General features: G+C 39.6%; 1 protein-coding gene across 1 annotated transcript in view; it reads left to right on the top strand.

Annotated features, from left to right (window-relative positions):
* Positions 1-1,174: 1,174 nt before the first annotated feature.
* Positions 1,175-12,966, top strand: part of GLIPR2 (GLI pathogenesis related 2) — a 77,902-nt gene continuing 66,110 nt past the window's right edge. Inside the window, exons 1-2 of the mRNA XM_044661086.1 lie at positions 1,175-2,568; positions 6,594-6,947. Coding sequence (XP_044517021.1) covers positions 2,013-2,568; positions 6,594-6,947 — 910 coding nt within the window. The 5' untranslated portion in view covers positions 1,175-2,012. The remainder of the gene's footprint in view (positions 2,569-6,593; positions 6,948-12,966) is intronic.

Raw genomic sequence — 12,966 nt, 5'->3', positions numbered from 1 at the left:
TACATGGCCTGTCTTCCTTTTTTAAACAGAATTTGGTTAATTAATGAAGGAGACAAGGGTTCTATTCTGGCATATGTAACATGTCCAACTGTGGGGATAGATAGGTTGATAGACCACCACTTAATTAGCTAACAGCAGTTTGAGATGTCTTGTGATTTTTAAGGTGGGAGCTGAATAAATGATGAGAGTGAGGTTCAGGTATCAGCTTCTCCCCTAAAAGTGCCTGGATACTTCCCCCTTCCTTGCCACACTGGCCCAGTTCCTTTTGTTTCTTTCATAAGGCCATTATGTTCTCCAGCACTCTAATTCAGCCCTTTGTCATCTCTTTCCTTAGCTATTGCAATGGCTTTCTAATTGGTCTTCCTCCTTACAGTTTTTTCTCTCAACCTTCACAAGGCTACCAAAGTAATGTTGCTAAAATACAGACTTGACCACCATCTTATTCCCCTGGTCAGAAATCATCAGTGACTTTCAGTTATCTCTCATTATTAAATATAGGCCCCTCAGTCCACTATTTAAAGCTCTTCTTAATCTGTGTCTGGTCTACCTTTCCAAGCTTATTGTGCATTACTGTGCATTACTCTTCTTCATTTATTCTATGTTCTAGACAAAGTGGCCTATGGGTTGCTTCTAAAATTTAGCACCCCCTCTCTCCCACCTCCATGCCTTTGTAAAAGCTGCTCTTTTTTGCTTCATATTCATTGCCTCTTTTGCTTTATACAATCCCAAGCTTTGTTCAAAACTCAAATTGGAAGCTGTCTCCTATTTGAAGCCTTTCCTGATTTCCTTAGTTGTTAATGCTTCCTTCTTCCTCCTCAAATTGTTGTGTTTAATGTACTTCGCATGTTATATTTCCCAAAAAAAGCTATAAGCTCTTTGAGGCCAGGAAGTGTTTTTCTTTATCTTGTATCTTGCCATCAAATCAACTAGCATGTGTAAAGTGCCTGTGTGCTAATCACCCTTCTGGGGTACAATGGTAAAAAAGGAAAAGTGGCCCTGACTTTAAGGAGTTTATATTCTAATTTGGGGGACACCCACACACTCAGACTCCCACACTCTCCCTCTGTTTCTCTTCCCCTCTCTTTATCCCCTCCCTCTTTCTTTTCCCTACCCCCTCACTCCCTTCCCTCGATCCCCCACCCCAGAGAAAAAAGAAGGTAAGTATAGAGAAGGAACTAGTTAAGTTGTCAAACTTAGCAGAATTTTAAAGCAAACAAGAAATTTTAAGAAAAGGAGTGTATTCTGAGAATAGGAAACACAGCCAATATAAAAGCACGTAAGTGTCATTTGTAAGAAGCTGCAAGAAGGTTCATTTTGTTAGAATGAAATGTAAGAAGAGAAATAATATATAATTAAAGTTGGAAAAATAAATTGAAGCTAGTTATGAAAGATTTTAAAAAATAAACAGAAGAGTTTATATTTGATCCTGGAGGCAATATAGATGTCTTTGAGTAGGGAAGTGATGTGGTCAAACCCACAAATAGGCAATAACTTTGATAGTTGTGTGAAAGATGAATTAGAGAAAGGGAAGATGAGTTAGGATGACCAATTAGGAGGCAATTGCAATAGTCCAATCAGTCAATAAACAATTATTAAGCACCTGCTATGTGCCAAGTACTGTGTTAGGTGCTAGAGATGCAAATGCAAAGAATGAAACAATTCTTAGTCTAAAAGAGTTTATGAGATCTTGAACTGAAGTAGTACCTGGGAAAAGAGGAAAAAGTAAGGAGATGTGGAGATAGAATCTATAAGTCTTGTCAAATGATTGAAAATGTGGAGTGAGGAAGAGAAAAGAATCAAAGATGGGCAAGTTGGTGATTAACTGAGGTGATTGGATTGATGGTAGTGGAATATGGAAGTTAAAAAGAATAAGTTTGGCTAAAAAGAGGAGTTCAGTTCTGTACATACCAAGTGTGATTATGCCTTTGGGCAATCAAGGTTAAGGCTGTGGAGCATGCAACACTGGAGCTCAGGAGAAAAACGTAAGGCTAGATGTGGGAGTCATTTGCCTAATGATCATAAGAACCAAAGGGATGATGAGGTCACCAAATGAGAAAGTGTTAAGAGAGGGCCCAGGATGGATCCTTGGAGTTATACTTATGTTGAGGGGACAGAATATAGATAATGAGCCTCAGCAAAGGATAGTGAGAATGAGCAATGAGGCAGGTAAGAGAACCAAAAGAGAGCAGTATCATGAAGAGGATGCCCAGACCAGCCATCTCTTCATTTCCTACTATGTAGCGTTTTCCCTGGAATCTCAGTTGAAGCAGCACGAGAATTTGCTCAGCTTCCAAACAGCCAACAGATCCCGCCGGCCAACCCTAATCAGCTTGCCAGAGGACCAAATAGACCACAATGTAAACAGCAAAAAGGAATCCTGGCAGGGGCAGTCGTCTGGCAAGAGCTCCAAGGGTTCCCTACCTGACTCCAGAGACTCATTGAAGCTTATGAGCTATTTGGACCCTGAGTCTGACAAGGAGCCCTCAACCCTGGAGGAGGAAGCAGAGAAAAAAGTGGATGAGGACATGGATGAAGATGACCTTGACCTTCCAATGTACCAAGACACATGTGAGTGCCCTCCTTGGCCATGTGCCCAGCCACCCAGGCAAGTCCCCATGGTGGGCCCCAGGGAGCAAGGGCCCAGAGGAGACAGTGCCTTTCTTTCTTTCCCTCCCTCCCTGCTCCCCTTCTCCCTTCCTTCCCACCAACCTTCCTCTTTATCTTATCCTTTCCCTTGTTCTTTTCTTTCTTCTCATTCTTCCCCTGGGCCTTTTCTTTCTCTCCTTTCTGTTTTTTCCCTTTCATTTTCTTTTTTTCCCATCTTTTTCTCTTTGCCATTCTTCCTTCTCCTTTTGCCCCTTTCCTTTCTCACTTTTTTCTCTATTCTTTCTCTTCTTCCTTCTTTATTCATCTATTTTTAGTGAGTAAGCATTTTTCTTTCCTTCTCTTAAACAAAACACATTCCCAAGTCAGCCATGTCCAAATGATTATGTCACATTCTTCATTCTGACTCCATACCTCAGTTAGGAAGTGGGTAGCATACATCATATGTCCTCTGAAACTAAGGTTAGTCATTGAAGCCATTGAGTTCCTTCCTGCTTGGCTTCTTTAATTTACTTATCTTTCATTTTTAAAATTAAAAATTATTCTCTATCTCACCTTCCTTCCATCCCTCCCAAACAAACATTGAAAAAGAAAAAAAGAAAAACAAACACTAATGGAGCTAAACAAAATTTCCTCATTGACTATGTCAAAAATTGATGTCTCAGGCAGCTAAATAGCTCAGTGGATTGAGAGCCAGGCCCAGAGATGGGAGGTCCTGGGTTCAAACATACCTCACACACTTCCTAGCCATGTGACCCTGGGCAAGTCACTAAATCCCATTGCCTAGCCCTTACCACTCTTCTCCCTTAGAACCAATACGCAATATTGATTCTGAGAGAAGGTTAGGTGTTTGTTTTGTTTTGTTTTGTTTTGGATGCCTCCTATATCTATTGCCTCCCTGTCTCTCACCCTCTAACTGGAGGAAGATAGCATGATTTATCACAGGCCTTTTAGAATTGTAATTAGTCTTTCAATTCAGTTTGAAGATATTATTTTTTCAAATAACAAGCAAAACCTTTATCACAAGTTGAGCAAAACTATTCCTACACTACTTTCAAAATTGTATGCCTCATTTTGTGTCTTGAATCTGTTGCCTCTTTGTCAGGAAGTGGGTAGCATTCTTCATCATGGGACTTTAAAATGATAGTTGGTCATTGAAGCTAATGAGTTTCTTGGCCCCTTTTACCTCCCCCTTTCTGATGACTGCTGAGGAATCTGTAGGGCTCTACTGGGATTCCATTTCCTGGGAGAGCTCAACTCTTCTAGGGACCTAGAGCTGCCCTGGTGGCCCTGCCTGGTTTTGAGGGAGTCCTAAAGCCTCCTCTGCACCATCTCCAGCCTAATGGGCTAGGGATTCCTAGGAAGACCCATGTCCCAAACTTGTGCTGGGTTGGTGCAAAAAACAGACTTAAAAAAATTTTTTTGGATTGAACTAATTCCTTCTCAGCTTTTTTTCCCCCCAAAGAATAATTGGCAGGAAGCAGAGCCAAGGCCATTGCTCTGTTGTAGTTCATCCAGCTTCTATTGAGTAAACATTTAGTATTATTAAATTGTATGACTAATAAAAGTAGCCAGCATTCATATAACATTTTAATTATTTTTCCAAAACATATCACACATATTATTTCTTTTGCTCTTCACCAGAATCCTGTGAGAACTTATTTTTCATGTTCTATATTCTTGCGTATTAGGGAGAATTACTGTATATTCTTGTGTCTGGGGGCTGGGTCAGAGATACGTCTGCAACTTTTTGTATTTTCTTAGTCCTAGGGAATCCCAAAGAATGTCTTCCTTTTTTTTTTTTAAACAGAATTTGGTTAATGAATGAAGGAGACAAGGGTTCTATTATATGTAACATATCCACCTGTGGGGATAGATAGGTTGATAGACCACCACTTAATTAGCTATCACCAGTATGAGATGTCTTGTGATATTCAAGGTGGAAGCTGAATAATGAACTCCAAAGTGAAATGGATTTGTCGTGTGTGTGTGTGTGTGTGTGTGTGTCTGTGTCTGTGTCTGTGTCTGTGTCTGTGTCTGTGTCTGTGTCTGTGTCTGTATCTGTGTTTCCTTTTTTTCATCAGTTCTGATGAGAGTGAATTTCAAGTATCAGCTTCTCCCTTGAAAGTGCCTCGACACTTCCCCCTTCCTTGCCACACTGGCCCAGTTCCTTTTGTTTCTTTCATAAGGCCATTATGTTCTCTGGCACTCTAATTCAGGCCTTTGTTATCTCTTTCCTTAGCTATTGCAGTGGCTTTCTAATTGGTCTTCCTCCTTACAGTTTTTTCTCTCAACCTTCACAAGGCTACCAAAATAATGTTGCTAAAATACAGGCTTGACCACCATCTTATTCCCCTGGTCAGAAATCATCAGTGACTTAAAATTATCTCTCATTATTAAATACAGACTCCTCAGTCCACTATTTAAAGCTGTACTTAATCTGTGTCTGGTCTACCTTTCCAAGCTTATTGTGCATTACTGTGCATTACTCTTCTTCATTTATTCTGTTTTCTAGACAAAGTGGCCTATGGGTTGCTTCCTAAATTTGGCACCCCCCTCCTCTCTCCCACCTCCATGCCTTTGTATAAGCTGCACCTTTTGCATACTCATACTCATTACTTCTTTACCTTTGCTTTATACAGTCCCAAACTTTGTTCAAAACTCAGATTGTGAGCTGTCTCCTATTTGAAGCCTTTACTGATTTTCCCTTAGTTGTTAATGCTTCCTTCTTCCCCTTCAAATTTTCTTTTTCTAATATGCTTCACATATTATATTTCCCAAAAAAAGCTATAAGCTCCTTGAGGCCAGGAAGTGTTTTTCTTTATCTTGTATCTTGCCATCAAACCAACGAGCATGTGTAAAGTGCCTATGTGCCAATCACCCTATTGGGGCTACAATGGTAAAAAAAGGAGAAGTGGCCCTGCCTATAAGGAGCTTATATTCTAATTTGGGGGACACCCACACAATCTCTCAATCTCTCTCTCTTTCTCTCTCTCCCTCTTCTCTCTTTCCCTCCACCTCTCTACCCATATTTCCTCCTTCCCTTCTTCCTTCCCCCCAAACAAAGTAAATAGAAGGTAACTGTAGAAAAGAAGGAACTAGTTAAGTTGTCACCTTAGTAAAATTTTGAGGCAAACAAGAAATTTTAAGAAAGGTAGTGTGTATTCTGAGAATAGGGAACACAGCCAGTACAAAAGCACATAAGTGTCATTTGTAAGAAGCTGCAAGAAGGTTCATTTGGTTGGAATGAAATTTGAAAAGAGAAATAATATATAATAAAGTTGGAATAATAGATTGAGGCTAGATTATGAAAGACTTTAAAAAATAAACAAAAGAGTTTATATTTGATCCTGGAGGCAATATAGATGTCTTTGAGTAGGCAAGTGACCTACTCAAATCAGACCCACAAATAGGGCAATGATTTTGACAGTTGTGCAAAAGATGAATTAGAGAAAGGGAAGATGAGTTAGGATGACCAATTAGGAGATAATTGCAATAGTCCAATCAGTCAATAGACAATTATTAATTAAGCACCTGCTTGGTGATAGGTATACAAATGCAAAGAATGAAACAATTCCTAGTCTAAAAGAGTTTATGAGATCTTGAACTGAAGGTAGTACCTGGGAAAAGAGGAAAAAGGAGATGTGGAGATAGAATCTATAAGTCTTGTCAAATGATTGAAAATGTGGAGTGAGAAAGAGAAAAGTATCAAAGATGGGCAAGTTGGTGATTAACTGAGGTGATTGGATTGATGGTAGTGGAATATGGAAGTTAAAAAGAATAAGTTTGGCTAAAAAGAGGATGATGAGGTCACCAAATGAGAAAGTGTAAAGAGAGGGCCCAGGATGGATCCTTGGAGTTATACTTATGGTGAGGGGTCATAATATAAATAATGAGCCAGCAAAGGATAGTGAGAATGATCAATGAGACAGGTAGGAGAACCAAAAGAGATGCCCAAACGAGCCACCTCTTCATTTCCCATTATGCAGCATTTTATCTGCTACCTCTCTTGAAGAAGCACGAGAATTTGCTCAGCTTCCAAACAGCCAACAGATCCCGCCGGCCAACCCTGGTTATCAGCTTTACAGAGGACGAAAGGGACCACACGGACCACCATGACACTGGCAAGAGACAACAGAGTCGGAGGTCATCTGTCAAGAGCCTCAAGGGCTCCCAGCCTGGCTCCAAAGAGTTGCATTGGCCTAAGCCCATTAGCTACTTTGACCCCCGGCCCACCAACGAGCCTTCAACCTCAAAGGAGAAAGAAAAAGAAAGAGTGGAGGAGAATGAGGACCAGGACGAGGACCAGGACGAGGAAGACCCTCCAGTGTACCGAGACACAGGTGAGGGCCCGCCTGGCCATGTGCCTGGTCATGTGCCTAACCACCCAGGCAAGTCCCTGTGGTGGGCCCAGAGCAGGCCCCCAGAGGAGACAGAGCCTATCTTTCTTTTCCTCCCTTGCTCCCTCCCCACTCCCCTTCTCCCTTCCTTCCCCCCAAACTTCCTCTTTATCCTTTCACTTGTTCTTTTCTTTCTTCTTATTCTTTCCCTGGGCTTTTCTCTTTCTCTCCTTTCTATTTTCTTCCTTTCATTTTCTTTTTTTCCATCTTTTTCTCTTTGCCATTCTTCTATCTCTTCCCGCTTTTCTTTCTCCTTTTTTCTTTATTCTCTCTTCTTCCTTCTTTATTCATTTATTTTTAGTGAAAAAGCATTTTTCTTTCCTTCTCACCTACCCCAACACATATATTGAGAAGGAAAAAAAAGGAAAAGGAAATTCTTGTAACAAATACGCACAGTTAAAAAAAAACACATTCCAAAGTCGGCCATATCCAAAAGATTATGTCACATTCTTCGTTACTCCAAACAAAGTTAGGAAGTGGGTAGCATACTTCATGTGTCCTCTGGAATTAAGATTAGTCATTGAAGCCATTGAGTTCCTTCCTGCCTGGCTTCTTTAACTCATCTTTGACTTTTAAAATTAAGAATTATTTGTTCTCTTTCTTTCTCACCCTCCTTCCATCCCTTCCAAACATTGAAAAAAGAAAAGAAGAAAAACAAACACTCAAAGGTAAACATAATAATGGAGCAAAACAAATTTCCTCATTGGCTGTGTCAAAAATAGATGTCTCAGGGCAACTAAATAGCTCAGTGGATTGAAAGCCAGGCCCAGAGATGGGTTCAAACATACCTCACACACTTCTTAGCCATGTGACCCTGGGCAAGTCACTAAATCCCCATTGCCTAGCCCTTACCATTCTTCTCCCTTGGAACCAATATACAGTATCAGTTCTGAGAAAAGGTAAGGTGTTTGTTTTGTTTTGTTTTGTTTTTTGGATGCCTCCTTCTGCATCTATTGCCTCCCCTCTCTCACTCTCTAATAGGAGGATGATAGCATGATTTATCACAGGCCCTTTAGAATTGTAATTGGTCTTTCAATTCACTTTGAAGATATTATTGTTTTTTCAAATAACAAGCAAAACCTTAATAGCAAGTATGCATACACGAGACAAAACTATTCCTACACTACTTTCAAAATTGTATGCCTCATTTTGTGTCTTGAATCTGTTGCCTCTTTGTCAGGAAGTGGGTAGCATTCTTCATCATGGGACCTTTAAAATGATAGTTGGTCATTGAAGCTAATGAGTTTCTTGGCCCCTTTTACCTCCCCCTTTCTGGTAACTGCTGAGGAATCTGTAGGGCTCTACTGGGATTCCATCTTCTGGGAGAGCTCAACTCTTCTAGGGACCTAGAGCTGCCCTGGTGGCCCTGCCTGGCTTTGAAGGAGTCCTAAAGCCTCCTCTGCACCATCTCCAGCCTAATGGGCTAGGGATTCCTAGGAAGACCCATGTCCCAAACTTGTGCTGGGTTGGTACAAAAAACAGATTTAAAAATTTTTTTTGGTTTGAATTAATTCCTTCTCAGCTTTTTTTTTCCCCAGAGAATAATTGGTAGGAAGCAGAGCCAAGGCCATTGCTCTGTTGTAGTTCATCCAGCTTCTATTGAGTAAACATTTAGTATTATTAAATTGTATGACTAATAAAAGTAGCCAGCATTCATATAACATTTTAATTATTTTCCCAAAATATTTTACACATATTATTTATTTTGCTCTTCACCAGAATCCTGTGAGGATGTGGGTTGTGAAAACTTATTTTTCATATTCTGAATTCTTGTATATTAAGGAGAATTACTGTATATTCTTGTGTCTGGGGCCTGAGTCAGAGACACCATCATAGTCTGCCACTTTTTGCATTTTCTTTGTCCTAGGGAATCCCAAAGAATATCTTCCTTTCTTAACAGAATTTGGTTAATGAGTGAAGGAGGGTTCTATTCTGGCATATGCAGCATGTCCAACTGTGGGGATAGATAGGTTGATGGACCACCACACTTAATTAGCTAACAGCAGTTTGAGATGTCTTGGGATGTTCAAGGTGGGAGCTAAAAATAATGAGCTCCTAAAAAAACCTCTTATATTAGGCTGTCAGACCCAGCTTGGGTCACCCTTGGTCCCAAGTGTGCCATGGAGACCTGTATCACTTTATCAGTTATGATAATGGCCTAATCGATAAACCTGATATAATCAGTAAACTTACATTTTTACCCAAAAATCATTCTCTCAAGATAATTTTAATTGTAAGAGGGTAAAACATGCAAGGGAGAAATGACAGATTACACATGGACCTCATTTTAAGGAACTTCCAGTCTTATAGTCTTGACAAACAGGATACGTGCATTCCGCCAATTAGTAGTTACCTAATAAATGCTTATGGATTGTTATAAATTTAATACAAATTAGAATAAAGCATTTTAAGATTAAATGGGGAAGAAATTATTTTGGCTTCAAAAAATATTTTGTTTGGGGGCAACTGGGTGGCTCATAGATATAGAGAATGGATAGAGAACCAGGCTTAGAGACCGGAGGGCTTGGGTTCAAATCTTGTCTCAGACGATTCCCAGCTGTGTGACCCTGGGCAAGTCACTTAACCCCCATTGCCTTGCCCTTGCCACTCGCCACTCGCCACTCTTCTGCCTTAGAACCAATCAATACACAGTGTTGATTCTAAGACAGAAGGTACGGGTTATTTTTTTTTAAAGTGTTGTAATCAGCCAAGATGCCTTCTCATTCCTCCACCCCACATTGAGAACATTCAGACAAAACTCATTACACACATGTATAGTCAATTAAGACTAATTTCCATGTTACACACACACACACACACAAATTGGTCTTCCTTCTAAATCCTTCACTTCTGTGTCTCCTTTATCTGTTGCTAGCTTCAAAATTCCCTCTTTTCTTGGTATATGACCCAGGGTTCCTCTAAACTGAAAATAGGTTCTCCTCACTTCACACTGAATTTAAAACTGATACCTGGATAAGTAGGTGACAAAGCTGCTAGCTGTCCCCATTAGCATTGTCCCCAATATGGGTCTGAAAGTACTCGAAAATGTGCCTGGGACTCTCCTCTTGGGTTGGCACATAGCCTCTCCCTGAGCACTAGAGTGCTCTACCAGGAAGTTTCATCATTAGTCTTCTGAAATCCTTATTGTTCGTTGCACTAAGAATAACAGTATTCCATCACATTTATATGCCATAACTTGTTTATCCATTCTTTAATTTTATGGACATTCTCTCAGATTCCTATTCTTTGCAACCTCAAAGGGTTATAAATATTTTGTACATCCTTAGATTTTGGTTTGCTTAGAACTAATCCCTCTCCTTTAATCCACTCACTTTTTAACTCCTCCTCCCCACTTACTTTCCAATTTTCCTGTTAAGTGAAATGGATTTTTTTTCCATGTGTGTTTATGTACACTCATTAAGATTTATTGAAATAGGATGTCTAGATCTATTTTTGTCATGCTATTCAGATAGTTCAATAATTCTGAAATTTATTCTCCTTGATCAGTTTTCCAGGTCAGTTGTTTTTTTTTCCAGGTCAGTTGTTTTTGCCAAGAAATACTTTACATATTTTCTTTTATTTTTTTTTTCAGTCTTTTGACTTTTTTTTATTAGTTTTTATCTCTCCCTCTCCTCCACCTCCCTATACCACAGAAGGCATCAACCAACCAAAAAATATACATATATATTATGTTTTTCTACTTACTATATTACATATATATTACTATTATATTTATCATTTTTTTCTTTGAAGTAGACATTTACAAGTTATTCTTCAAATATTAGTTTTATAGCTATACATGATTTTCTCTTGGTTCTTCTTGTTTTGCTCTTCTCATTATTTCATGGAAGTCTTTCCAAGTTTTTAAAAAATTAACCTGATCATCTTTTCTTATGGCTCAGTAGTATTCCATAGTCATTTGACTTTGTTTAATATTTCTTCCTGATTCATAAATAAAATTTTTTGTTGCTCCATTAGCTTCTATTTGGTTCATTTGAATTTTCAAGGACTTGTTTGGCAAGATTTTGTGCATGCTATAGAAATCTGTTTATTCCCTTTCTAATTCTTTCTTGTATAGATAACTCATTTCTTTTCCATTTTTTCTCAAATACTCTCATTCTATTTATAAAAACACTTTAAAATTCCTTTAAAAAACAAACAAACTCTTATCTTTTTCTAGAATTTTAGTTGAATTTGTCTTTAAACTATGTTTTCCTTTGAGGCATTGCTTGAGTGGGTTTTGGAGTTGTGATTGTGTTGTGATTCAGTTCTCTGAAATCAGAATAGCTCATTATGGTGTGGTTTGGTTTTATTGTTTGCCCATTCTTCCACACTACTTCCTGATTTGGTGGCACTCGATCTTAGGGCTAGACTCTGCCACGCTTCTGTAATGAAGGTCTGGACTTGATACTTTGATCTTATATTTGATACTCTTGATACTTTTTCAAGGTACGGAGTCTTGTGTTATTATTGAGTCTCAGAGTAGGCTCCAAAGGCTGATTGCTACCCCAACCTGGTCTTAGCTGTACAAGTTTCTGACCTGGCCTTGGGGTTTGATCAAGAGTAGATTACTGCCATACTCAGTCCCTATGAGCCTGCTAAAAAACTATTCTGGTTCAAAATGGCAGAATTGTATGCTCTGTTTTGGTCTGGGTTTCCTCCCTCAATTATTCTTCTTCTGCAGGCTAGACTAGATGCAAGAAATGAAACCCTTTTTTGCACATCAGGTCTCAGCCACAATGATTCTGCTGCTGCTGTTGCTGGCTTCTAAACTTCCTCCTTTCTTGGTACAACACCCAGGGTTCCTCTAAGCTATATGCAACCCAGAGCTGCTAGCTGGCACCTATTCCTATAGCAGTACCCCAGTAAGAGTCTGGGAGGACCTTAGAATGGATCTGGGAATCTCCTCTTATGCTGATGCATAACCTCTCCCTGAGCCCTGGAGTGCTCTACCAGGCAGGTGCTCCCACCTCAATCCTCTCCCTAATGTCTGCAGATCTCTCTATTTCCCTATGTCAACTTGGGTCTGACAAAAGACTCACTGTGACTTTTTTTGGATTTCTCCAACATGATTCAGACAGGTATATTTATAGATCTGTTTGAAAGAGCTATGGAAAGGAACTGGGCTGCATTTCTTCTCTCTTCTCTGCCATGTTGCTCAGGTCATGTTTTTTTGTTGAGTGGAATAAAAAGGAAATTGGATTGAAATATTGACTAAATCAACCTTAAGTTATGGCACCATCCTTTATTCTTCTCTTCCCCATCCTTTTACTCTTCCTCAATAGAATATTAAAAGCCATAGACCTTTTGTAAGGTTTCTGAGTGAACAACTTTTTATCTTTATTCATAACTCCTTGTTCCCCTTTTACCTGTCTGATCATACCTTCTAAATATCTTTTGCTGAAGAATCATCCTTCTCCTTCCGTTTTAGTGATCTATCCCTTTTCCAAAAGGAATCAGAGTTAATTTAGGGCAGCTAGGTGACACAGTGGATAGAGGTCTGGGCTTAGAGTCAGGAAGACTCATCTTCCTAAGTTCTGATCTGACACTTTCTAGCTGTGGCCCTGGACAAGTCACTTAACCCTGTTTACCTCAATTTCTTCATTTGTAAAATAAGCTGGAGAAGAAAATGGCAACCTACTCCAGAATCTCTGTCAAAAAAAAAAACCCAAATTGGGGACAACTGGGTAGCTCAGTGAATTGAGAACTAAGCCTAGAGATGGGAGGTCCTAAGTTCAAATCTGACCTCAGATACTTCCTAGCTGCGTGACCCTGAGCAAGTCACTTAACACTCCCCCCCGACCCCATTGCCTAGTCCCTACCACTCTTCTACCTTAGAACCAAGACTATGTGTTGGTTCTAAGGTAGAAGGTAAGTGTCTTTAAAAAAGAAAGGAAGGAAGGAAGGAAGGAAGGAAGGAAGGAAGGAAGGAAGGAAGGAAGGAAGGAAGGAAGGAAGGAAG

Source organism: Gracilinanus agilis, chromosome 1 (genome assembly GCF_016433145.1).
Source record: "Gracilinanus agilis isolate LMUSP501 chromosome 1, AgileGrace, whole genome shotgun sequence".
In the NCBI taxonomy this organism is placed as follows: domain Eukaryota; kingdom Metazoa; phylum Chordata; class Mammalia; order Didelphimorphia; family Didelphidae; genus Gracilinanus; species Gracilinanus agilis.
This window is presented reverse-complemented; position numbering and strand designations above follow the sequence as displayed.